This window comes from Aulostomus chinensis, chromosome 16 (assembly GCF_037954235.1).
Source record: "Aulostomus chinensis isolate RoL2024-O1b breed Wild chromosome 16, RoL_Achi_v1.0, whole genome shotgun sequence".
Lineage (NCBI taxonomy): Eukaryota > Metazoa > Chordata > Actinopteri > Syngnathiformes > Aulostomidae > Aulostomus > Aulostomus chinensis.
In genome coordinates, this window is record NC_141335.1 from 14,119,289 (window position 1) to 14,147,219 (window position 27,931).

General features: G+C 41.4%; 1 protein-coding gene across 1 annotated transcript; it reads left to right on the plus strand.

Annotated features, from left to right (window-relative positions):
- The first annotated feature begins 354 nt into the window (after positions 1-354).
- kcnk18 (potassium channel, subfamily K, member 18) lies at positions 355-27,931 on the plus strand. Its single transcript, XM_086180340.1, has 3 exons — positions 355-734; positions 4,259-4,405; positions 25,041-27,931. Exons 1-3 carry the CDS (start codon positions 506-508, stop codon positions 25,877-25,879), a joined length of 1,215 nt encoding a protein of 404 aa, XP_086036466.1. The 5' UTR covers positions 355-505; the 3' UTR covers positions 25,880-27,931.

Here is a 27,931-nt window from a genome sequence, read left to right on the forward strand (position 1 = left end):
TCCACTTTATAACCAGGATTCTGTGTCCCTTAATATATTTCTCTGCCCCAGTGGAGTCACTGATTCCCTGAACACTCAGTATCTTGACCAATTCTAAGCATTGTCCAAAATTATGCAGTGGATGGATTTCAGTTTAAACCCTGGGATTCATTTTCACTATTTTAGAATTGAATTGATATTGAATCGGTTTTATTCAAACTGTATTAATTCAGTAATTAAGCCAAGCAAGATAAAAGCAAGCAAGATTAATGATGGGTTATAGTGTGGTAATTGGCTTCCGGTGTGGTGAACGTTCTCTCTCTCTCTCTCCTGCTCTCGCATGACACCGGGCTGTAGAGCGGAGTAATACTTAAGTCAATAACGGATGTCCCTGGAGGCAGTGTTTGTAATGCGTATATGGATGTAGTGTGTTTACCCCCTCCGCGCACATTCCTGGAGCATCAACCGCAGCTGCCAGACGCACAGTCGGGAGCTGCACATCAGGAGAAGGAGGAGGTGGAAGAAGATGTCAGTGTCAGTGAAGAGAGGAATTAGCGTAAAAAATGAGTCCAGAAAATGCAGAGCGCGGTTTTGGAAGCTCGTTCCTCACCTCATCCTGTGTCTGTCTCTGGTTGCCTACGCAGCGCTTGGTGCGCTCATGTTCCAACAAATCGAAGGAAGGAGTCCGTCCATCAGCCGGGTGGAGTACCATAAGTTCTTGGGACAGATTGTTGCCACCGTCCAGAATTGTACCGGTACGTTCATCAAAACATCAATAAATAAATAAATAAATAAATAAAACAACGTTTTAGTAATGCAGATTCGTCTTACTACTACTGCCATCGATGGATTGATTATTGACTATTTTTGTCGTGCATGTGAGTACTTCATCTCGGTCCAAAACAGACTCATATGGTATAAAAAAAAAACATTTTGATGTTTTCTGTCTTTTTCTTAATTTCCCCTACATGTTTGGTGATAACATTATTTAATCATTATTAAACATTTCCGTGTGCAGTTTTTTTTTCTTCCAAAAATTACATTAGTAGGTTTAATCGACTATATCATACACACTATTAATCCTTCTCCTCCGGAAAAGAAGAAAAGAGCAGTTTTACCTTCATAAATACCAACAGCGTTTCTTCCTGTCACCCGGCACGACCGAAATAACTATATTGCTGCCTTGTAAGCATGGACGTTCCGGCGGAGCGGAATAACAAATGCCGCTTGTCTGTGTCGATCATCACCCAGAGGCTCGGTAGGTTTCAGAGCCTCCTCCAGGAACAGGAACAGGTCTGAATGACCCCAGCTGGCACCTGACGTCAGTTTAAAGCTGGGGCCAGTTTAGGATCAGACCTTTGGGGGTTGAGAATGTTACTAATGCACAGTGCCTAACTAGAGGTCAACTCCTAAATTCCTTCATTCATACCAGATAATAATGTCTGTGTAGGTTCTCATTCATCCAGGTCATCGTAGATCGAAGCGAAGTAAAATCTGGTCAACTGGACGTAAGTTTATCTTGAAGACGTTTCACCTCTCATCCGAGAGGCTTCTTCAGTTCTAGTGAAGAGTGTGGAAGCTCCAGCTTATAAACCTATGTGGGAGTGGTCAGTGCTAATGTGGTGGAAACGACCCTCCCGAGACTCACCTGGCCTCACCAAACGACAGTCGTTGTGCGGTGTCAGGGAGTTTCAGGGGTGGTTGTTAGGGAGTTTCACCGACCACTCAGATGCTAATGGGCTGTGCTGGCATCAGCCGTTCCACATGGGTCTTTCAGCTGAACTCTTTGGGGAAGCTTTGAAAAGACTCGGTTGTAGATAGGTGAAAGGAAATGTTGCAGTCCACCTCCTCTGTTCAAAGATGGTTTCTCTATCCTGACGTGGATGGCTTCTTTAACTCCTCTTTCAAACCATCTGTCCTCTCTGTCGAGGATTTGGACATGGTTGTCCTGGAAAGAGTGGCTTTCCTCCTTGAGGTGGAGGAAAACCGCTGAGTCCTGTCCTCCAGAGTTGGCTCTTCTATGTTGGGCCATGCGCTTGTTGAGGGGCTGTTTGGTTTCCCCTATGTAGAGATCCATGCAGGCCTCACTGCATCTGACAGCGTATACCAGATTGCTTTTCTGGCTGTGAGGGGTGGGATCTTTGGGGTGAACCAGTCTTTGTCTCAGAGTGTTGTCTGGTTTAAAAGACACAGGGATGCGGTGCTTATTATAGATTCTCCTTAATTTCTCAGAAACCCCTGCCACATAGGGGATCACTATGTTTTTTCTCCTGCCTTCTTCATCTTCCCTCCTCCTGGAGCTCTCCTCCTTTCTGGACCTGGAAGAGGATTTTACAAAGGTCCAGTCAGGGAAGCCACAAGTTTTAAGTGCTCTTTTCAGATGCTGCTGTTCTTTTTTCCGGCCTTGGACGCTGGTGGGGATGGTCTCCGCTCGGTGTTGCAGCGTCCTGATGACACCTAACTTGTGCTCCAGAGGATGGTGAGAGTCAAAAAGCAAGTATTGGTCAGTGTGGGTGGGTTTCCTGTACACATCCACCCTCAGGCTCCTGTCCTCTTGAATGTAGACGTCGCAGTCCAAAAAGGCTGTGCCATGGGTTCTCCCGTATCTCCTATCGTGGCCAACCTATACATGGAAGAGGTGGAACAGAGGGCCCTGACTTCCTTCAGTGGACCCTCCCCCACCCACTGGTTCCGATACGTTGATGACACCTGGGTGAAGATTAAGGTTCAGGAGGTACAACCGTTTACAGCACACATCAACTCGGTAGACGTCAAAAAAGACAACCATCTGCCCTTTTTGGACTGCGACGTCTACATTCAAGAGGCCCAACATAGAAGAGCCAACTCTGGAGGACAGGACTCAGCGGTTTTCCTCCACCTCAAGGAAGAAAGCCACTCTTTCCAGGACGACCATGTCCAAATCCTCGACAGAGAGGACAGATGGTTTGAAAGAGGAGTTAAAGAAGCCATCCACGTCAGGATAGAGAAACCATCTTTGAACAGAGGAGGTGGACTGCGACATTTCCTTTCACCTATCTACAACCGAGTCCTTTCAAAGCTTCCCCAAAGAGTTCAGCTGAAAGACCCATGTGGAACGGCTGATGCCAGCATAGCCCATTAGCATCTGAGTGGTCGGTGAAACTCCCTAACGACCACCCCTGAAACTCCCTGACACCGCACAACGACTGTCGTTTGGTGAGGCCAGGTGAGTCTCGGGAGGGTCGTTTCCACCACATTAGCACTGACCACTCCCACATAGGTTTATAAGCTGGAGCTTCCACACTCTTCACTAGAACTGAAGAAGCCTCTCGGATGAGAGGTGAAACGTCTTCAAGATAAACTTAAGTCCAGTTGACCAGATTTTACTTCGCTTCGAACCAGATAATAATGTTTTCTTTCCATAATTTCTTGAATTGGTCTTCTCTCTCTCTCCTTCCAGTTATTTAACTTGCTTGATTCATCATCATGAAGCTTTTGATTTATTTTGTGACATGATGGAGATGAACCAGGATGTGACATTAAAAGTGAGAATAGCTTCATTAAGTGAGTCATGAACAGGCTGCACGGTGGTGCAGTGGTCAGCACTGTCGCCTCACAGCAAGGAAGTTCCGGGTTTTAGCCCCGGCTCAGTCACGGAATCTTTCTGTGAGGAGTTTGCATGTTCTCTACCGTGCCGCCCATATGTGAAATATTTGATAGAAGTATATACGGCCATAGTTTAGTTATGTGAGAATCAAGTGTGCGAGTCCACTGGAACAAATACGAGCAGTTATGCATTATCTGTCCACTTTGCACCTGCCTCAGAATTAATCAAAGATCTACATTAGCTGATGAATTTCTGTGTGTGGAAGTTAGAGGGAGAAGTGCTGTGGTTGTTTCGTGGTCAGAACTGGAAGTGGCTTCACAGAAAGCTGCTGGGAGATGACTGAGGGAGCTGCAGCAAGGAGAGGAGCTCCATGAAGTTATTCCTACTAACCTTGTCTTCTCTCCTGCTTCTACAGCACCATTTTGTTTGTTATTATACCAGTATAACAACTGTGTTTGACCTGGTGCTAGCTTTCCCCCCGTCACAGCATCTAAATCTAAAAGGATGATGAGATTCCATGACTGCTCTCCATAAAAGGGTCAGGGGCATTGTGAATAATTCTGTAATTTTTGGAGGATACTTCCAACTAATGCTGTAATTATGTGCAGACTTGGCAGTTAACAAGTCCATATTTGATGACCCCAAGTCCTTGTTTATCTGTTCAACAAATATCTATTTCCTCTTTGCTTTTAGATAATTCATCCTATACATATCAAGACATAGTGCTGAAAGTGGAGAAAAAGATGCAAATGGAGTTCAAGTCCATTTGGCTCCAGAGACCTGAAAGATGGACCTTTTTTGGCTCCATGTTCTTCTGCTGCACTGTGTTCACAACAGTTGGTAAGTGAATGGTGTTTATCATCCAGGCATAATTATCCCAGACCATAGCAACAAAGATGAACCATCAGAACATGACTATAATTTCCTCTTCTAATTATGTTTGAATTAATGTAGGCTAACAAAGTAATTACCTTTGCTGCATCAGTGATGTTTTCATGATTCGGAATAAGTGGTTGCTAGTGCCGACTTATCTAGAATGAGCTTTTAAGCCACCGTGGATTTTCCTGGGGTTGCTGTGAGGTGAAAGGGTGCAACCTTCAATTTCTCTAAATTATCCTACACATCTGTTAACCCACTCTGTTTTTCTCCCCCCCACCACATTTAGGTTCTTACAATGCTTTTTGTTTTGCAAAAAATGAACATACGTTGTTTCTCCGTTGTCACCATTAGGTACAACTGGAATTTCTTTTCTTTGGCTTTTACCAAGAAGGAGGATTTGTCTTTTACAGAAATTTAACCCATTATTCAAGTGTTAATGGATAACATGTAGCATTATCTGTATATCATAAGTATAACACAAGAGTACTTTTAGTAGTATGCTGTTTGAGTTGACACCAATGATCACTTTGATTATACCAATAAATAAAAAGGAAAAGAGTGGAATGTTAAACTTAATGGTTTATTGAGGTTTTCCACATATGTCCTCCCAGTAGAGGATGCACTTTCCTGTTGGAATTAAATATTGAACAGTCAACATTTAGTCGTGAAAAAATGATGATCGACACAGGTTCATTATTTCAAAAGCAACAATTTTTTAAGCCGTGTTCACGTTGAGCACAAAATGTATTTTTGCCTCGCGGAGGAGTTTGGATGCTCAATCATTTATTTACGGTCTATTCACTCCTCATGCAAAGTAATCTGTCATTAAAGGGAGCCTGCAAGTACGCTCTTGTGGAAAGGGGATGGAAATATTGCTGCTTCTGTTGTCCTTCCTCTTCTGTTTATGTACATTTGAAAAATCTTTTAGGTTAGAAAGGAGATGTGAAGAGAATCGGCAGTCATTTTTATTTAAGTGACACAATTTGCCTTCCTTATGTGAAACGACTGATGACAGACAACTTGCTCTGAGTGATCAGGAGCTAACGTCTCCAACAGCACTTCATGTCTAACCGCTACTGAGAAATTGGAGCCAGCAACAAATCTCAACATGATTTGACCACGTAAAGTCGAAACCGGATTTTTTTTTTTTTTGCCAGCGCAACATCATCATACTATCTGGCCGAACCCTGCCTGGTAAGCGCTCCTGATGATCAGGTGGTCAGCACTCATAATCCCAGTCAAAAACAGCCTCAGGCAGGGCCTCCAAGCTTGTACCCGTGTCGCCCAATCTGCTGTTAGCTTTGATGTCACTGTAGCGGTTAAACATATCAGCTGTAGAGCACAAACACCAGTGCAAGGAACGATAAGCTCGTCCTCCATTGTCTGACTGCTCCGTCTGTCTGCTTTGTGGCCAACTTGCTCAGGCACACTGCAATGTTTATAATATTGCAATACAGGACAATGCAACATTAATGGCCCAGTGTGTGGGGACATAACACAGCTCTCTACACTTTCTAAGCTGGTTTCCATCAAAAGGATGATGTCAATTCAAAGCCTTTCAAGGAGTTTATTTTAGTGTGGCATCAGTATTCTTTTAAACTAAGAGAGAAGGCTTTCAATTGTAATAGTAAATTTAATAGTTTTTTTTTTCTAAAAGTTAACGAATGTTCTTATTTGTATTCGGCTTAAATAAATATATTTAAACGAACATCTATCTATGTAAAAATAACCTCCCCGATAAAGCTGAAGGATAACACTGCATTTTCACTAACTGCATCTTTTATTGCCAGGATGTTCTTTATCCTCTGTCCCTACACTCTTCATCTATTTTGCAATATTTGGAGAAGCTTCTCTGAGAAGTGGTGTAATTGAGCCAGGAACTTTGATTGCAACGGCTTTGTGCTTATCCTCAAGAACTCATCATTCACCTTGAGAAAAAAAATAGGACAAAATAAGCCATTTATTTGTTGTTTGCCATTACTCGCATTAAAAGTTGCAGGGCGATAACAAATATGAGTTACAAATTTACATCAATAATCACCACGGATAAATAAAAACAATCGACAACAAGGGTAGAGGTAAGTAATTAATCAGTTCACATTTCTGTAATTTAGTCATTGTGTAGGTTACTTCTACTCTAGAGAGTTGTGGTAAGAGTGCAGATAAATATAATTTAATTGCAGTAATTTGAGTAGTAATTTGTTTCACCCCTGCGTACACACCTACATGTGTATTGACTCCACTTTTCTGGAAGAGCGTAGGCCATCTGTCTTTACGTTTCCTGTCATTGGCCTCTGCTCCACAATCTCCAAGCATGTGTGGGAGAAGGTCTTCTCCATATTTGCTTTTATCACCACTTCATTGTCACGCTTCTTCACTTCTGACAAAGTGATTCTCTCATTTTTGCAGTTTCACCTTTTGGGTGCAGAGAAATGTAGTTAAATTCAGCCTTTCTTGATTTTTTACGTTGGCTGCAGCTTTGCCCCGGCCTTCTCATTTGTGCTTCAAGGAGTTTACACGGATTTCAGTGGTCCAAGTTTTGCATTTTACACTTAAGTGACTGCTTTCAACCCCAAAAGCCTGTCTTGGTTCCCAGCTGTCCCAAACAAGGATGGTCTCTTGTCAAAGCTTCTGCAGCCTCTTCACATTGATAGCCTTTCGGGTATTTCGTGTACTTCATCATTTCTTGAGCTAGGTCATCAAGGATGACTCCTTTGGGTGTAAATGTAGGGTTGATGTGCACAGGGTGTCATCACTGCAGGATGAGACGATGGATGAATTTGATGTTTGGGGCGTTGAGTTTTCAGAGCTTGAGGTTTGATCTGAGTCTACTGGGTATAAGGCTCCTTAGGTGCCAAGACTGGGGTAGATATTACCTTCACTGTGCTTTTGTTTTGAATTTGACACCTGAAGTTGGGTACATGAATGCATTGAAGTCAGCATCCATATATTGTAGCCTAAATCAAAGAATAACAACAAGGAAATAGATTTAAAAATGAAGAGGTTGTACAATTTAACGACCCCCTCTGATCCTCTAATCCATTAATATTCTTTAAAACTTGAAACTTGTTGTTGACCTGTTTACACAAGATTTGACACACTAAAAACACAAGTCTTTCCTGTTTCCCAAGTTCCGTGACTCCACCCTCCTAACTGGAGGATTGTGATCACTCAAAACCAGCAAGAGGACACGCACAGAACAGTCAATATTCCGTAGTGCACCCTGCACATTTGCGTCTCTCTGTATGTGTGAATGATGTATGTATGCGGGTCCCTCTCTCTCCTCTCTCTATGGTTGAGTGTGTGCATTTCTCTCTTGCTCTCAAAATCAGAAAACAGGGGATTTTCATGTAATTTCAGTGAGAAACGAGGGCTAATGCTAATAATGTTGAGTCTTGCCATTTTTTTAAAAATAGAATTTGAAATTTGTAAGATCATGACAAACAGGCCTCAGAAGGTTCCGTTTTAACAATGGAACTAACCTCTGACAATGATGAATCAAACCCCCTACCATATACTCAAAAAGGGGATATGGGTCTTCCAAGTTACTAAGCTTGATGAGGCCAACCGCTGTAGTGGATGAGGATGAAAGTTAAAATGCACCAAAATCCTCCCGATATCAGGCATGTTCGTCTTTCACAGGAAACCACAACTGCTCCTCAAGAATGCACATTTGAATGATCTTGTGGAATTCATGAAGTCCATCAGCAGATCCATGTACAATATGCATCCACTCACTGTGCTGCAAGACGCAATCTTTGTCAAATGAAAGTCAATCATATCTGGGTGTCTGCTTCAGTTCTGGCACTGCTCCTTCATTAAGGACATCAACAGGCACAAGTGAGATACCTGTGACCTCTAAGGAGGACTTCTTGAGAATGGAGGAATGTGTGTGATATGCGAGCATGAACTGACGTGTAATAGCGAACGAGCGAGGTATATTCTTAAAGCAGTTTGAATGACGTGCAACCTGTTTGAATAAAGCTGTGTTTGGCCTCAAATCTCATTGTCCACAGTGAAACGAGAGGACCAAAGTAACGGATTGTTTGAGGATAGTGTCTATGTAGGGATATTACAGAAGGAGTTTGATATGTGGAAAGAGTTCAAGGTCGCGCTGTCCATGAACATAGATTTTAGCCTCCAGATATGCAATGGTCTCATCTGTGTGAACAGGGTCCACAACTAGCTCAACTATGTCCTTCAGGTCTCGTATTACCTGCCATGCTGGCTCATTTTCCGGGACAATTTGGCCACTAATTAAGGGAAGCAATAGATAGGTTCCAATTTTCATGTGCATTGCCCCCTATAGTTCACTGTTAAAATCGATACTTTGTATCAAATTAAAAAAACTTTGTCAACTTGTCACATCTAATTTTTTTTTTAGTTTTTCTCAAATTACAAAAAATAGTTTCGAACAAAGTAAATAATGTCGTAATGTTAATTCAGAAAATATAATTAAACCCAAGTAAAGCTTTCAAATACAATGAAATCATAATTTCAACTTGCAATTTTTTTCATGCTTGAGCCACAATCTTGCATTACAAAGTAATATGTCGTATGAATACAATACATTTATTCACTTTCAGAAAAACTAATGAAATTGCGTCAACTTGTCACAACGAATTACTTTCCGTCAAGATAAAATTATGAAAAGACACACTCAACTTCTCACATTTCTTTTATTACATCTTTATCATGGCAGTAACCTTTTCAAAATGTTTTGAGGCGAGCTGGGCTATTCTTTATAATAAAACTGTATAAAAATCAAATAAAAAAATTACTAAATTAAATACATTTTCAATAAATCCTGTTGTTCAGTTGTTCAAAAGCACAACAAACAGCTCAGCTGAGGCTGGCTAATCTTTATATAACATTAAAAAAAAACATACAAAAATAAATACTATTTATACGTGAAAATACAATCAAATTAAATATTCTTTCAAAAGCCCAAAAAATAAAGTGCACCGCCCTCCACTAATCAACAAAGCATCAGATTTTGTGTGAATGGCCACCAACAATGTTGCATGAAATAACTGTAACAGCAATTAACAAGGCACAAGTTTAGTGTCCTTAATAAAACAAGTGCCATTTCAGTTTAAAGAAACACGTGGTCCATTTTAAAAGTAATAAACATGACCATCTGACCCTGGCAAACCTGAATAATAAAGTTTTCAATCATCAAGCAATCATCTGTGATGAAATCCAAGGCTCAATGTGACAATGTGTTTCAATTCAGCCTCGCACTGATGTTCTGAATCTTTCTTGACATTTGCCTACTTTCAATATCCATGATGATTTTTTTGGAAAACTCTCAAAGGTATATTTCAGTTCCACTGGGTAACTAAGATTGAGTGCATAAGTCAAGCCAAATAGCATGGCACAAGCTGATGCAGTGGAGGACAAGGTGTTAAGTACCTCAACATCACCAATGACAAGGCCAATGTCCTTTGGAGGGGAGAGAGCATCACTATCGCGGAGGACAAAGATGGTCATGGCGGCATTTTCAAGTTCTGCCTCGGCCTCTTCCTTTTGGACAACCTGAAATTGGACATTTAAGTTAGTTTAAATAATTGTCCCCAGGGAGGGAAGAGGGGAGATCATACATTCAATAATGATTACAATTATTGACACTCAGACAATTAATCATGCAAGTAGTACGTAATACATGCACTCCTCTGGTCACATTCTTATTTTAACCCTCCTATCGCCCCGGGTTGAGTCCAAGCAGACCGGCCGGGCAGGGCCCTGTCTTCTCTTCTCCCCTCCTCCTCCTCCCTGGTACCCCTCCCCTCTTCTCTCCTCTCATCCTTTCCCTCCTCCTCCCTGGTACCCCCTATTCCTCCTCTCATCCTTTCCCTCCTGCTCCCTGGTACCCACCCTCCTCCCCTCTTCCTCTCCCTTCCTCTATTCCCTTTCTTCCTCTCCCTTGCTCTCCTCAGGGACCCTTGGGGGGGAGGTTAAATATCAAAGGGAGGTGTGGAGGGAGAGAGAGAGAGAGAGAGAGAGAAATAGGGACAGTCGCATGACAATCCTAAAAAGTAATTAAATTGAGAGAAAGACAGCAAGGAGTTGGAAAAACCCTATGTGCTAACCGATGTCGATGCTGTACCAAACAGTCACGTCGTGTGATAAATGACAGCGTACAGTTACTGTGTGTAAGAGCAGTGTATAAATGTATATACATATTCAACGGTCATGCAAATTTCTTACCGCTTTCTTTCTCTTCTATTCCGTGGAGTCCTTATGTGGGTCACTGGAATGGAAAATTGTAGTTTGATTCTAAGTCTTTCAATAACATTGAACCTGTGAGGCCTTGATTTACATTTAATGACAGTGATATAATACATTAAACCAAATAAAAGACAGAAACATGGCGATAATGGGTCAGTTCAAATGGAAATCCCTCCTTACATCAATGGTTGCCCATGTTCACTTTTTTTCAGTGTTCTGTTTGATGTGAAAGACTGGGGCAATAAGTTTTGTCCCTCCATTTGTATGGAAATGTCTGGATCCATAAGTTGAGGTGCTTGAGAGTAAAATATTTTTGGGAGATCAAAAAATGAATACAGTACGCAAGTTCGACGGGCACAACTCCTTCAAAGAGGTTGTGTAAAATGTCTGAAGGATGCCCAGTGCTAACGTGAAAGTGTGAGGGGTGCTTAATTAAAATCCACTGTCCTTTGACACCACAGCAGAAAGTGTCATTCTCCTGAGCAGAGTGGACATGAACGTCTTGATATCTCTGGTTCTAGGTTGGAAAGCACTGGACTCTGTGCCTTTAGTTTGAAATTCCGACTTATCTCCTGTACAAAACCTGCATACTGACTCACTAGAAAAACACAACATATCCACCTATCTCATGGATTGCAAGATTGGCAGCTATTACAGACTGGACAGAACCCTTAACAAACTGACCAAGCTGAGAAATGAAGTCACTGTGCTGCTCTAATATCGTCTTGCAAGAGAGGCTCAAACACTTTTGCATAGGCATAGACCCGATAGACGCTGCACAGTTTGTGCTTCCTCTGAGATGTGCTGAGAGCATTGCAAACTCAAAATCATCAATGTAAAGATTTCTGCTATTCTCGGCCCTTCAAAAGACAGAAAATGATTTGCAGCTGACACTTGCAGCTCTGTATTCTTGAAGACAAGCTAAGAGCTGGTCTTTTTTTCTGAATTTCAAAATGTTCAAGCCCATCTTTATGAAAGAGCAACTGTTGTAAAGATTGTAAAAGAGGAATTATTGAAATGTCTGATTTCTCTGAGCATCCAATATGTACTCGACTGGCTGTATGACACCAAAATGGGTCTCAATATGTTGGGTAGGCTAACATGCAGCAGGATTCTTTATGTTTCGATCAATATTTAAATGCTAATGTCACAGGAATAAGTTAAAAGGACATGGACAGAATAAACTGAGGAAATCAATTGGTATTGATTACTTGTCCATCTCTAACTCAATGTGCTGTTATCACCCTCATCCCATTTACAACAGGGAGCCCTTGCCCACATTGTTTACTTTTTTTTTAAAATAAATGATCTCAGCGAAGAAATTAAGCTATCAGCTATTGTTTTTGGTTTTGCAATTTGTACTTTTCCACCCAGTCTTAGTTATTGCTCACTTTAGACAAAGATCTTGCCTTTGAATAAAACTCCTCTAATACTCAGTGGGTGGGGCACAAGAGGCTGTCTGCAACAAGGTCAAGTTTTGTAGGATCTTGGTTATAAAACTTAAACACAACTATTTGGTGTTTGATCAATCTTAGATAATAACGCAGAGCCAGGGTTTCTATTAACAAAATCATTGTGATGTAGCCATATGACGGGCAGCATAAGGGTGACATGTTGTGACTTTGGAACTTATTGATCACCATGTCTGAGAATAGACAATCCATCCATCCATCCATTTTCTATACAATCTATCTGTTAAAGGTCAGGAGGGGGGCGGGGCTGGAGCCAAGAGGCAGGGTACACCCTGGACGGGTCACCGGTTGCTGCAGGGCCATCATGAGCAATTGCAGGGGTGGGCAATCATGGGCCATGGAGGGCCGTGTGTTTGCAGGTTTTCCTTCCAACCAAACACTTTAACAGGTGATTCCAGTGATTAACACTCTTCTGTGGCTGAAGGTGCATTAATCAGAATCAGAATCAGAGTCAGAATACTTTATTAATCTCTTAGGAAGAAGTCAAGTTTGTAGCATGCATGTAGGTATGAATAAATGAGTACAGAAGGAGACAGAAGCTCTGTGCATCATGGGAGATCCTGATGCAGTTAGGTGTGCTTCCACTTGGAAGAGCTGTAGAATGGCAGATGACAGTGAGCCTCCATGAACTAAACCCACTAAAATCCACTTTATTTGTATTCTGGATTAACTATTTTAATAGCATCTAATTAGCGGAACAAAAGGGTCCCAAAGGTGTGAAGGTGTAGATGTGGAATAGAATTTGTATTTCTCACCATATTTGTCATCCACCTTGGGTCCCTGATTTCCTTGTCTGTCACCTGAGGCATTTGACGAGCCTGTTGACGAGCCTGGTGATGGATGCTATGGCACTCCTAGCACTGAAGCATCTGCTGTTCCGCATTCATAAAGATGATTACAAAGTTAGACAGCAAAGTCAGACTGAGTTAACCACAAACTATTAACACTTAAAGACAATGATTAATGTTGATAATTTTAGTGAAATAAAAAGGTATTTACTTCATCTGCAAATTGTTAACACATACCTGCCAACCTCACAAACAAAATGGTGTGTCAAGCACGAATTTTCTTGTCTGCATGATGATCTGGGAAAAAAGATGACTAACAAAAGGAGGGTTAGACAGGAACAATTATACTTGGTCCAAGATACTTGAAGATGTTTTAGACTGAAGTTCCTCAGTTATTCCTGACTAGAAGGGAATCCAAGGACTGACCCCACTGAATACAGGGGACTCCTCCACAGCAGCTTCACCATTAGGCTGATGAGTCAGTCTCTTATCGCTTCAAAAAGGTTTAGAAGAACCCTGTCATTGAACGTTGTCTCACTGAACCTGAGAGCTAAAGCGAAAGAAGTTATGAGGACATTGCAATATAGTAATAACACCAATATTTAACAATGTGTAAGCTTATATTAACCTACTTTTAAGTTGGTTCATTTTACACAGAAGTTTGGTATTAATGAGTAGTATATTGGGAAATAGTTTATTTAATTAAGTAAGAAGTGTACTTCTAAGTTTCTGGTAAAACTGATGCAAAGGCTGTGGAGCTCTAGTTCAGACAGACGACTCAGTGTCAGTGTCAAACCATGATCATTTCTGTCACATGCACTTTTCATCTGATTGGGGTGGGCTGTTCAACCTCCCTGCTTACTTGATAACCCCTTGCTCTCTCTTGCATTCTTGTTGCTCTGCTGTGTTGTCTGCCACTGCTGCTGACACTGCTCGTTGTGCTGTTGCTCCTTGCTGCAATCTTATGAAATTGTTTTTTGCAATCCCACCACCTTCCCAGCATCCACCTGTAGGCTCTGTCTCTATGATTCCCTTGGGGGTGTTGCTGTTTAATTCCCTGTAATATCTATTTGGCAGGTCAGTTATTTATTATAAATATATTAATGGTTACTAAATTGAGACAGAGCATTGATGCCAAACTTATGCTTTCAGATATCTACGCTAACTGTTATATTTATGCCCAATAGATACATTGAATTCAATCCAAACTGCTTTTGTTTGGGGTAAGATGAATGTGAATATGAATATAAATAATGCATACGTGTGTGTGTGTGTTTATCCTATTCTATTTACACTTGGTTAGTTTGCTAGTTTGCTCAATTAGTAAAACACCCCAGAGTCAGTTAACCTAAGTATTCCAGAAACCCTGCTCTTGCATAGCCTATCAAGAAGCCTGTTTGACATTGAATCTGTTTTACATGTCAGGAGGTCTGTGTTTGGAACTCCCGACAGCTGTTTGAACTAATCTTGTCTTCTTGCAACAAGTTGGTGTGAGGGATGTGCAGCAACCTGTGTCCCTGGCCATCTCTTAGAATTTTTCTTCAGTATCAACAGTTTATAAACTGTCAAATCAGTAGCGGCTCTTCTGCTGCATTATTCTTCACTAGTAATGAAGCAAATGGAACAGCTACAACCTCTACATGTCTCATACTGATGTGACCTCACTGTCCAATAACCAAATAAGGCCATTTATTTAAACCGTAGGAATTTCCCACCCTTTCTTTCTGCCTTTCAGTGCCTCTGCTTGCCTGTACCATGGCTTATTGTTCATTCCCACCACCATCACAGCATCCCCCTGCAGGCTAAGATGGGGCATTGATGTCAACACATGCAGAAAGTGATGAGGGCAGTCTTAAAACATCAAACTATACCTGTCTTCTACTGTTGTACGAAAAATATTTCAAATGTGAGTTGTCCGACTGAAATGCCAGCTGTAATAGTCACACTGTGTGAGTTAAGGCATATTTTACAATGTCAAGCTGGTTCATAACAGAATATTGCTGTGGTGTAAAACTGTATTGTGTTTGTCAGTATTGAAAATGTGATTTGTGTATTAATTACTCATCTGCCATTTGTTGTTGTGGCCTCAGTCTTATATGGGGTTCTATTCTATCAGTGCTGGGATCGTTGCTGTGCTACGTCTATACTGGCCCCATTGTATTGCAAAAGCACACCGTCACTGTGAAAAGCAGCTACATCTACCGTATTTTGCAGAATTAATTCCATCTGCGGGAACCTGCAAGAAAAATCTTGTATAATTTCTAAGTAGGACTTCAAATTGTCACAACAAAGCTTAACTTATATGCATTCCTGCAACATGATGCAACATCAGCAGCCACCAGTCCATCATAGGCACTCACACTGACTCTAACCCTGCTTTGCTGTCCTTTCCAACACAAGGCTGGCACCAGGACCTGCCCTTCATCCACAGGGGGAGAGATTTGCCTTGCTGCTGGTCTTTGTTGTATGCTGCTGAGTGCAAATTAAGTTTTAAAAGAGCAGCAGCAACCAGTAGTTTCCAAAACATGACCGCACACCAACAGCACAGCTGGATCGTTCAACTACTCAGTAACACACCTGTTTATAGTGTTCAGCCAAAAAAATACTCTGGTAAACTCATGGTACTTCAGGATTACATGACTGAAATGAAGAATTGTGATATTTAAAATTAGAAGAGGCTTATTTAAATGCACCAATGCCACCGAAATATTTCATTTATCATTATTTAGTTTAATTTATTCAGTGAGGCATAAATATTTGAAGTTTCTGAGCAGCAGATGTTCATTTAGTTGACAATCATCTGAAGAAAAAGATGTACAGCTATAACCAAGACCAGTGTTTATATTAAATAATATATCTGATGGATCTGAACAATTAAACTAAAACTTTTTGAATCAGGTATGTTTAGCTATCTCCTTAAATAAGAAATGGAAATCTAACTTATATGAAAAATCTCCATGCAAACTCACAATTTGTATCTCTAGAGGAAAGAACTTTAGCGTTCATGACATGGAAACCTTGAATATTGACATTATACAGTCTACATGGAGGCACAAGGGAACTGGACTCTAAATGGGTAACAAGCTGAGATCCTGGGAGGATCTCTGTCAGTGTGGCTCATTAAGATCTGACAGCTGTTGGAGGGTTGAAATATCTGGGCTGTGACCAACATTTGGTCCACACAGTCATCCAAAGGGCTAACATTAGTTCAGAGATAATGTTTTGTTTGTACAGTTTAATGTGTTCGTGGTCATTTATTAAACCCAATTTTAATTCAGCTTTAGCTGATGTATTGCTTTTGTGAGAATAGAATGTCCTTGTTTATAAAAAAATCCCACTAGTCATCATCGGTGAAATGTTTCAGTGGAATAATAATAATAATAATAATAATAATAATAATAATAATAATAATAATAATAATAATAATAATCTGGCAGCATGGTGGTGCAATGGTCAGCACTGTCGCCTCACAGCAAGAAGGTTCTGGGTTTGAGCCCCGGCTTGGGCACGGCATGTTTCTGTGTGGAGTCTGCATGTTCTCCCTGTTCCTGTGTGGGTTCTCTCTGGTACTCCAGCTTCCTCCCACAGTCCAAAGACATCAAGAGGAGACGAGACTAATTGCTACTCTAAATTGACTGTAGGTATGACTGTGAGTGTGAATGGTTGTCTGTCTATATGTGTTGGCCCTGTGATGGACTGGTGACCTGTCTAGGGTGAACCCCGCCTCTTGCCCGAAGGCTGCTGAGATAGGCTCCAGCCCCCCCACGACCCTTAACAGGATAAGTGGTAGAAAATGGATGGATGATGATGATGATTATTATTGCTATTATTAGTAGTATTAGTATTATTTAATATTAGTAATATTAATAATTCTAACATATTAACATTATGCTTTCTGAATTAAATACATTGCTCTTCTTTGATATTGCACTTTCTATTTTATCCTGGCATGATGTGCAATGTGCAATAAAGATGCAATGATGAATTATTCGCTTACTTTGAGATGCAAGATAAGTGGTTAAGGGGGCCAGCTAATGGCTAATGGCTTAGCTAAAACAGGAAGCCCACAATTCACTGAAGAGAAGACACTCTCAGCGGAGAATGCGTTTTACATCACCACAAAGAGCTTATGAGAGCTTGATGGAGTTTGGAAGCTCACTGTCGTCTCCTGTTAGTAGGGAACTTAATTCAGCCTTTCACAAGCAGCATAATCTGGTGATGGATAAAGCTAAATGGCCATTCTGCACTCTCTTCATTTTGGACTGTGGAAGCAATGTGTGCGTTTTTTTTCTGTTTGCAGGGCATAATCCTGTTTAGCATGACAACACAGATTTAACAGGAACAAGATCATACATTTGAGCACTTGGAGCATGTTCAGATATCAAGTAGTCAACAGTGTACATCAAGAGAACCATGATCCAGGCATAAATTAAACATTTCTGCCACAGTTCCCCCCTTGTGATCATGAGATCATCACTAACTAATTCTTGAAGCAGTTTTGATAATGACATCGTTGAAATGCAAAAGATTATTACATATCAAACCATTTCATATGGCAAAACATTATCATGCCAGTCATAAAGATGATATAATGGAAATAACTAACAAGGTTACATGTTTAATCAGTCAGTCAGTCTGGACCTTTGGATGGTACGTAGTCATGAATCAATAAATCCATACACAAATACAGATCTAACAGTTTTAACAAAAGGCATGCACATAAAAGTAACAGCAATAGAAGAATGCAACACCATCAGGCAAAAAGTCAATCAGCTCATCAAGTTGTTAAAGAGAAACAAAGATACAAAAGTGGTGATGGAATAACCTATCATGTCCATGATGAGTCTTTAATTGATCTTGCTCAAACCATCGTGCAGAGAGATAGAGTTTCTAAGACCGTTAAATGCAGTGTTATGATATCTGACATCATTATGCTGCCAAGCCGGTGGCAAGTGTCAACTGTAAACGTTAGGTTTTTGGAGTGTCCTGATTTGTTGCCCTAATCTCCACCAGGTGCAGCATCATATTTCGGCTGTAAATGTTCATGTCTGTGCTTGGCGTAGCTGCAATTTCCAGGTTGCATTTGTCCGCCCAGCTTTGTTCATTTGCTCAGATTCTGATTTGGTTGGTGTGTCTCAGTAATGTGTTTCTATCATGTATACTTGCAATATAATTTTATTTTAAAAATTGACTGGATTCACTCTGACATTTATGTGGGGACTTTCTGTCTGGCTCAATCCATGTGGATTGATGTGCCAAATATTCCTTGTGGAATTGAGAGCCAAGATGCCACTGGAAAACTCCTAAAATGTGCTGAAGGTCCTCAGGTGGAAATTGAAGCTTTGTTTAGAACATCCAGGCTCAGGCGAATTTGTTTTCAAAACGACTATCAAAACGACTACATTATTATGTATAATAACATGTCAGACTGTATTTTGCAACGTTATCCATTTACTCATCTATTCATTCACTATCCTCTGGATGGTTTCCTGAGGGGTTGCATCACTTGGAAATAGAGGTTATGGCTGCGCTCTCAGCACCCCTACTTCAATCTAGACAACTCCAGCAACAACCAATTGGAAAAGTTAGCTGAAATATACATCCATCCATTGTCTTCCGCTTATTCCTTTTAAGGGTCGCGGGGGGGGGGGGGGGGGGGTCTGGAGCCTATCCCAGCGGCTACAGGCGAGAGGCAGGGTTACAATCACGCCTACGGTCAATTTAGAGTGTCCAATCAGCCTCGTCCCCAATTGCATGTCTTTGGATGGTGGGAAGAAGCTGGAGTGCCCAGAGAGAACCCATGCAGGCACGGGGAGAACATGGAGACTCCACACAGAAAGATCCTGTGCCCAAGCCGGGACTCAAACCCGGAACCTTCTTGCAGTGAGGCCACAGTGCTAACAACTGCACCACCGTGCAGCCATAGAAATAAACTTATAACCTAAAACCTAATAAAGCAAATTTAATATTTGTGATTTGTAATCTGTTTGCTGTTGTGGCTAGCATTACAACATGAAATGGTCATGTTTGTACGGAAAACAAAGACTCTTTGCCCAGAGATTAGAGTACGAAATTACTCTTGAAATAATAAATCGTCTGATTGGGCTGGTTTGGGAGTCACCCTGACAGCAGCAAATTAGTTCTTTTAGTTATGCTGTGGCTGTTATACCACTCAGTGCTATGGCCTCTAACAAAACATTGTTTAACTTGTGTTCTCTGGAATCAACTTTACCTCAAAGTTGTGGTGAATTTTTATAAAAATCCACAAAGATAAGTTGATAAAAATTTGATTTTCCAAAAGATTAACTTAATGTGGCTTGTATCCTTGTGCCTCTCTACACAAACATGGTCAATGCCCAAACACACACACACACAAAAAAAGATATTTCACTAGGGAATAAATGCCTATCCCAGCATCTTTTGGGCGAGAGGCAGGGTTCACCCTGGACAGGTCACCAGTCCATCACAGGACCAACACATAGAGACAGACAACCATTCACATTCACAGTCACGCCTACGGTCAATTTAGAGTGAGAAATTCCATACCAATAATAATTCTTCCTCCTTTCATGATCTAGGTGGGGCCTGCCATCTTTCTAAAACATGGGTCTCTCCAGCCAAACAAAACTGCAGCTTATCCAGAGAAGCTTGGTGATCACAGTCAGCATTCGCTGGAACAATTTAGACTCAGAATAAAACGTCTCCTTTAATGGAGGAGCTATCAGGAAGTTATGAGCACTATGAAGGTGCTCCCTCTGGCAGCTGCATACGTGCTAGATCACAATGGCTCTTGCTGAGGTCTTGGGCTATTATCCTCTAATGTTCCCATCTGAATGTCCATCAAAATCAAATGGCTGTGCTGTGCATGTAGTTTTTAAGGCACAGCTGGAGAAGCAAGTCTAGCTTAATGGTCTGAATTGTTTCCTCAACAGAAAATTACTCATTTGTCCAACTTGCTGAATCTGTCTATCTGTTAAGTTGCAAGTGCATCTAACTTTAAAATAGATGTGGAAAGCAGGACTGTTTGTGGGTTTTTTAGATTAACTCAGATCTGTATGCAGATTATAGCATGATTAAATCTGATGCTTTGATGAATACTTTGTGAGCCATTCAATCAAGGTGTGCCAGTTGCATTTGGTGTATTAGATGGATATTGGATTTTTGACAAGACAAACTTGAAGCTACAGAAACATTTTTATTTGGTAGTCATATTTTGTACATTTGCTTGGGAACAGTGCACAGCGAGCACGACTGAAATCCTGCTAGCTGCTGCAAAAGTCTGCTGACACACACAAAGAGCCCTTTGGACATTCTTACAATTTTTGATGTACTTAATTCCATTGTTTAACACCCTGATGCACAGGAATCCAGTGGTGGTAATGTAGGCAGTTATATTTAGTTTGTGCACTACCATTTAAATACTGTGGGAGAGAATTTAATGGAATTTCCTTTCATCCACATTTAGTGCTCTTAGTTTAACAAGGCTGTTGTTTTCAATGGTTTGGTAGACCACAGATTTCCAATGATGCAGCCTTTGAGAGAAAGAATTGGTGGGTTGAAGGAGTGTGGTGCTAGACCTACTCTACTTGTGAAGTGTCATGAGTGTGTCATTTGTTGTAATTTGGCGTTATACAGATTAAATTGACTTGACTTTGAATCAGCAATCAAGCTAGTTTCATTTAACAAATTCCCTCAGTTTCTGTGGTGCCTTGCGTTGTCTCAGGTTTGTAGTTTTCAACCCAGTTTGTTAGTAGCTGCACTGCCCTGAAAGCCTCAGGTCCATCGCTGGTGTGCAACATTGCCAGCCATATTCTCATTTATCATCAATTATCACAGTGTTTTCATTTCATAGATTATCTTTAAAATTATTTTAATAAGAAAAGAGACACTCAATTTTGTCATTTCAAAACTGTCCAATGGTGTGTTTCCACTACTAACCCTTGGAATCAATTGACTTAGCCAGATGCAGTAGCTAATCTTTGCTGTAGTCAGAAAGCACTTGCGGATTTGGAGAAGGCTTATGACAGTGTTCCCGGGGCATCACGTGGGGGGTACTCCAGGAATATGTGGTGGATGGCCCTTTCCAAAGGGCCATTCAGTCTCTCTACCGAATGAGTGAGAGTCTGGTTTGCATAGCTGGCGGTAAGTTGAACTTTTTCGCAGGGAGGGTTGGACTGCTCCAAGGTTGCCCTTTGTCAACAGTTCTGTTCCTAACTTTTGTGGACAGAATTTCTAGGTGCAGCTGGATGGTGGAGGGGGTCGAGTTTGGTGGCGGGAGGATGTCGTCTTTGCTTTTTGCGGATGACGTGGTCCTCTTAGCTCCATCAAACAACGACTTCCTGCTCCTGCTGGGGCAGTTTGCAGCCGAGTGTGAAGTGGCTGGGATGAGAATCAGCACCTCCAAGTCTAAGGCCATGGTCGTCAGGTGGAAAAGGGTGCCCTGCCCACTCTGGGTTGGGGGGGGGGTGGTCCTGCCTCAGGTGGAGGAGTTTAAGTATCTCGGGATGTTGTTCATGAGTGAGGGTAGGATAGAGTGGAAGATCGACAGACAGATTGGAGCAATGTCCGCAGTGATACGGGTGCTACACCAGTCCGTTGTGGTGAAGAGGGAGTTTAGCCAAATGGCGAGGCTCTTGATTTACCAGTCGACTTACATTCCAACCCTCATCTATGGTCATGGGTGATGACCGAAAGAACGAGATCGCAAATACAAGGGGACGAAATGAGTTTCCTCCGCAGGGTGGCTGGGCTGTCCCTTAGAGATAGGGTGAGAAGCTTGGACATCTGGGAGTAGAGCCGCTGCTCCTCCATGTAGAGAGGAGTCAGTTGAGGTGGTTCAGGCATCTGGTGAGGATGCCTCCTGGACGCCTCATTCTGGAGGTGTTTAGGGCATGTCCAATTGGGAGGAGGCCTCAAGGCCGACCCAGGACACGCTGGAGGGATTATATCTCTCAGTTGGCCAGGGAACGCCTCGGGATTATATCTCTCAGTTGGCCAGGGAACGCCTCGGGATTATATCTCTCGGCTGGCCTGGGAACACCTCGGGATTCCCCTGGAAGGGTTGGTGGAAGTGGTTGGGGAGAGGACAGTCTGGGCTTCCTTGCTGATGCTGCTGCCCCCGCGACTCCAACCAACCAGATAAGTGCAGGCGGAAGAACATGAAGAAAGCATTTGAACAAAATGCAACAAAAAGCATTTTCATGTGTAATCAGAACTCATATATTTCTATTCATACACACACACACACATATACATCCATCCATTGTCTTCCGCTTATTCCTCCATTAAGGGTCGCGGGGGGGCTGGAGCCCATCCAAGCGTCAACGGGCCAGAGGCGAGGTACACCCTGGACACGTCGCCAGTCCATCGCAGGGCCAACACACAAAGACAAACAACCATTCACACCTACAGTCAATTTAGAGCATCAATCAGCCTCGTCCCCAATTGCATGTCTTTGGACTGTGGGAGGAAGCTGGAGTACCAGAGAGAACCCACACATGTACAGGGAGAACATGCAGACTCCACACAGAAAGATCCCGTACCCAAGCCAGGACTCGAACCCGGAACCTTCTTGCTGTGAGGCCACAGTGCTAACAACTGCACCACCGTGCAGCCCATACATATACATATATACATATTTATACACTCATTTATATATATATATATATATATATATATATATATATATGTGTGTGTGCAAGTATGTATTTATGTAAAAAAAGAAAGAAAAGAGAAATAAGAGATATTGATAAAGATAATGAGAATATTGATATAGAGAAAAAAGAAAGTTCTGATTACACATGAAGATGCTTTTATTGCGTGACTGCCAAAACTCATTTGCATTTGTCGTGGTCCCATCAGGACAGTGTCTGTTCATTAATGGACTGCGGGTGATGGACTCTTTAATTTGTATTCCTTCTGTTTTGTTTGGTAGCTCGTGTGTTTCTGTTTTTCTAGTTTTGTTTTTTAATTTCCATTTCTACATGCCTGAGTTCACTCTGTTCAGTTCCTGTTTTATTTTGTCAACTCTTCCCTACTGTGTATTTTGCGTGTTTGGCACTTCCTGTCTTTGTATGTTTCCTGCCTTTTTTTGTCTGTCCAATTATGTAATCAGTACTCATGAGTCAATGCCCTGCTACTAGTGTTTCTAGCCCTATCAGCTCCTTCCCTGCCTTTGTTTCCTCCCACCTGTTTCTTGTTTCCTTATTTTTTGCATGTATTTTAGTTTGGTTGAGTCAGTTTTTGTCACATCTTCGCATCATGTCCCCTGACGTGATTATGAGGGAGTTGGCACATTAAGTGGGCTGTTGACTCCTTCAAGTACTACCTGCTTGCCAGGGAGTTCAACCTAGAATCAGATCATAGAGGGCTGAATGGCTGGAGTAGATGAAGGATACCAACAGCCAGATCACCCGTTGGTTCCTTTCCCTTCAACCATACTGGTGCTCCAACCACCACTGGCCAGGGAAGCAGAATACTGCTGACTTCCTGTCTCGCAGTGTTGTTGGTGAGACTGCTGGAGGGGGTGAGAAGTGTTTAGGGGCTGACAATCATCCCCCTCACTAATATTGACTTCCTGGTGGGCATGTTCTCATGGGTGTATAGATGAGCATGCAGCCACAGAACTCACATTGATGGGATCCAGCTGTGTCAATTACCTACCTGGTGGGGCTGTACCATCTAGACCAGGAGCAGAGAGGGGAGGAGGCAGAGGGTTTTGTTGGATCTGGTTTTGATTGATAATTATGCTTTTATGTATTTTGTTTAACCTGTGTTATGCAATATTCATTGGTAGATTGTTTTTGTAAATTATATTTGTAGGATTAATTTGTGAATATATTTTCTAAATTTATTTTGGTGGGTGGTATAATGGTAGCGGCCGTCAGCAAATTGGCCAGGTGTGAGAGCAGAGTGGGGCTCAGAGAGGGAGGGCTGGGTTGGAGGTTGGCTGCCAGGATCTGGAGCATCTGAAAGACTGTGCTTTGTTTGACCTGCTCCATGTCTGTAAGAAATGGGACTTCTTGCAACTTAACCAAGAAAAGTAAAGAAAAACCAAGCTCTGGAAAAGTCCTGCTTGTCTCATGCTTTGTTATTGCTTGCTCTACACCTGAATCCCGCAAGGTTTTATCCTGCAGGTAAGGGTTACCATCTCCAAAAGCTTACAGTGATGTCATGTCTGGTCACATCACAACTCCTCACCTTATCTAGCCTGTTTGTTTCCCAGTGCCTGTTTGAGGTCTTGTTTGTTTCTCAGTCTAGCTTTTGTTTTGTTTTGCTAATAAAACTTCAGTTTAACCAAGTCCTGCCTTGCCTGCTCTCCATTCTCTGCATTCAGGTCCCCACCATCACCACTCCCACATGACACACTAATCAGGAAATGCCTGCAGTTATAGGGAAGTTCTATTTCAAATTACTATGCTGATATTAATATGCTAATTATTAATAAAATGCCAGTGAAATGAAGGATTAAAGCCCAATTTTTCATCCCTGACTGATAAAAATTTGTGGTAGAGCCACAGTGATATCAGTTAGTTGGAGACAAACCATCAGATTATGTGTCGGTAAAACCTCTTGGTAGTACAGTGTTGCAGTTAGCACTGTTCCTTAACAGCAAGGTAGTTCTTGGGCCTTGTGTGTTACATGTTCTCCTCCATAGGTTCCCCTACAGGTGCTCGGTGTTTCTCCCACAGACCAAGCACATACAAGATTATTTTGGGACTAAATTGGTGTTAATGGTTGTGTCAGCCCTGTGACCGACTGATGACCATTATCAGTGTGGTTTGGTTCCCTGTGACCCTGTGTAGGATTAGAAATATAGATAATTTTAGAATAATAGAGTAAATATTACATTTTAAATTAGTCCAGTTTGCATTTTTATTACTTTAACGTGATAATTCATGTACATTTGGCTGACAGTACTACACACTTTTAATTCATACGCAGAATATATCTGGTGTCTCTTTATCTTTATAAACTTTGATGTGATTGCCTTGGGTACAGTTAGATAACTTTTGTTGTTAATAAAGTTTTACTTGACTTGCTGATTTGGGTCAAATCATAATAGACCTTTTTTTTCTCACTACTGATTGTTTTTTGCTTTTGCAGGCTATGGAGAGATCTATCCAGTCACCTTGTATGGCAAGGTGGTTTGTATCTTGTATGCCATGGTGGGCATTCCTCTCATGCTTCTGGTCATCCTTGACGTTGGAGACTTCCTTGCTATGATGATGTCCAAAGCCTATATTTACATTCACAACCTCTGCAAAGTCTTCCGCTCTCACACCTGGTCACCTAGTAAGGCTCATAGGAGGCCAGGGGATTTGAGCCAACGGGCCCTGGAAGATGGTACCATTGTTTTCAGCCATGATGTTGTGGTTCGTGAACCACTCGACATCCGTCAGGTGCTGCACAGTCAAGCGGATGTGAAGCACAAGTCCACTGAGCTCCAATATAACAAAGAGATCTTTGAGAAAATTCTTGCCAGGGAAAATTTACTTAGAAGAGGCCCACTACTGAGGACCCTCTCCTGTCCAGAGCTGGAGCGCATGCCCTCATTGCCCCGAGGATATGCCATATGGGACTTCACCGGGTTAGGGGATGGTATGGAAATGCTGGATGTACCATTTGTGCTGATTCTTTTTATTGTATTTGCTTACATTTTCTTTGGAGGTTTGATTTTGCCATTGTGGGAAGATGAATTCAAGGGTTTTGATCCTTATTACTTTTGTTTCATCACACTCACTACCATTGGTTTTGGTGACATTGTACCCAATCACCCCAATTATTTCATGATTACATCACTCTTCATCATTGTCGGCATGGCCATTATGTCCATGGCATTTAAGCTGAGCCAAACACGAATTGTAAGTTTGTACCAGCGGTTCATCAAGTTCATCAGCAGGGGAAACATTGACACTTTCAAAAATGCAGCAAGTGACCAATAAGTCAGTCAGTGTGTCTGCCTCAGAATGAAGAGGCTTCTAAAATAGGCCTTAAATGTTCAGGTTAACTAACAAAGTGCATCTTCGCTACAAAGCATGGGCAAGATAAAAAGTGTGCATGTGCCAAATGCTTTTGCCCAGTTAAGCAGGGCGATACTGAGCAACATCAAAATCTGTGTAGCTAGATACAGTATCAAAGGGAATTACTAGTAACTGCAGTACTATGTGTCATCTATACGAACATAAATCACTAGAGGTTGCGAGTGTTGCATGTGGTCAGTCAGACCTCATCAGCAGGACCCTGATATTTTGTGAACATGACGTCAAAAGTTTGCTGCCTATAATCAGCATGAGCTAATATTAGGTTGTGATGTATCCTCAGATTGGTGCCAGGTTTTTAACTGTGTATTTCTGAAATTTCAACAAACGAGTAGTTTGTTAAAGCAGGTCGATGAAAGATTATGGGTACTTGTGGGCAACCATCTTTTCTGTCTTAGTGTCTCAAATGCATGTCCTCCTTCAAAATCAGAATAACAGATGATTATGAGCCTTTACAGTGTGCCTACAGTGAATACTAGTTCATGAGCTCATTAACCAAACATGAACACCTAGATGGTGGTGACCTGTCTGATACTAGAACATAAATGGTGTGTTGAGGAGGTTGAAGGTTTGTGCTAAAGCTTGTATCACTTAACAATTTGCCATTGTCTGTGTTTAAAGCTTTGTTTTTGATCTACAGTGGCATTGTTTCAGTGCTCATGTTATTTTACAGTCATACAGAATGCTATGTTGAGATGGAGCCAGCTGTCCATCAAACACTGACTTTGATAATTTGATTTCTCCAAATGAAGTTTAAACATGGTAACTTTTTATTATGGACTTAAAACTGTCTCATTTTCAGCCTTGCCACTTTTAGCATCAGTTAAACAATTATACATGTTCTATGTCCTCAAAATTGTTAAAAGCTTGTTCTGTTTAGCCAGGTTAAAGCCTGGGGAAGAAATAATCTCAATAATTCAGAAAACAAGACACACACAAAATTTGGTGGGAAGTTCACTTATTGTCCATTATTTCAGAGCCAAACATGCAGATAGAGCTCCTTCTGTTTCTATGTGCACTAAAAACTGATGAAATTAAAAGATATTATTTAAATGGATCGATAACTACATGAGAACCCAGAACTACATGGCCTGCCTCAGCCCTCTGTCCTCTTACTCTCTCAGCCTCCAAAGCCTGCAGTCTCTACTCTGTGTATATTCAGGTACAAATAGATCAGGATCAGGATCTTGTTTTGTCCAGAAGTAATCCTCTTTGTCCTCTCTTTGAACGCCAGCTATGATAAGAAGCAGCACCCATTCTTTTAGTCGTGAACAAACATTTTGTTTTGTTGAAACCAATATGACAACGGAGCCTTTGAGGTGCCACATGAGATCACTGTGCCTGGTCTGGGAAGTAGTTCCAGTTGTGATACGACTCAAAAATAACAACTCAGGTCAAGACAGTTTAGGCTACGGTGGGTCTGACTGGTTTCTCAAATCAATTCAAAGTCAAATGAGATCTCTCTCTCTCTCTCTCCACACTGTTATTTACAAGTAATGAAATCAGATTTTTTTGTGGCCAGACATCAGAAATCTGTCAATAAGACCAAAAAGAAACAAGAGGCAGGTCATTTCCAAGGAGCAACAGGCTGTATTAAAGATTTGTCCATGTCACTGGATAATATTCATTATTAGCTGTTAAAAAGCTACATGGGGTGGGATGCACTGGTTATCAATATCAATGGTTATCAAGTTTGTCACAGTCAGTGTTGGGCAGTTATATAACATTTAGTAACAGAGTAAATAAATGCAGTGTAATTAAACTAATTGAATCATGGTTAATCCAAGTAATGTTACCTTATCGCCGCATGACATTGTTGCCATCAGAATGCAGTGTTTTTGTCAACTAGACTGTTAGAAGAGAAGAATTTTTCTCATCCTCCGTTTTAATATGTTAAAATTACAATGATTCAGAGTTTTGTATTTTTGTTCCTTTGAAGTGATGAATGAAATAGAA

What these genes read in the sequence shown, in the direction of transcription:
- kcnk18 (XM_086180340.1), top strand. Translation starts at nt 506, where the DNA reads ATGTCAGTGTCAGTGAAGAGAGGAATTAGCGTAAAAAATGAGTCCAGA. An exon ending in CACCGTCCAGAATTGTACCG is followed by an intron (nt 735 to 4,258) that starts GTACGTTCATCA and finishes CTTTGCTTTTAG; the next exon opens with ATAATTCATCCTATACATAT. An exon ending in CACTGTGTTCACAACAGTTG is followed by an intron (nt 4,406 to 25,040) that starts GTAAGTGAATGG and finishes TTGCTTTTGCAG; the next exon opens with GCTATGGAGAGATCTATCCA.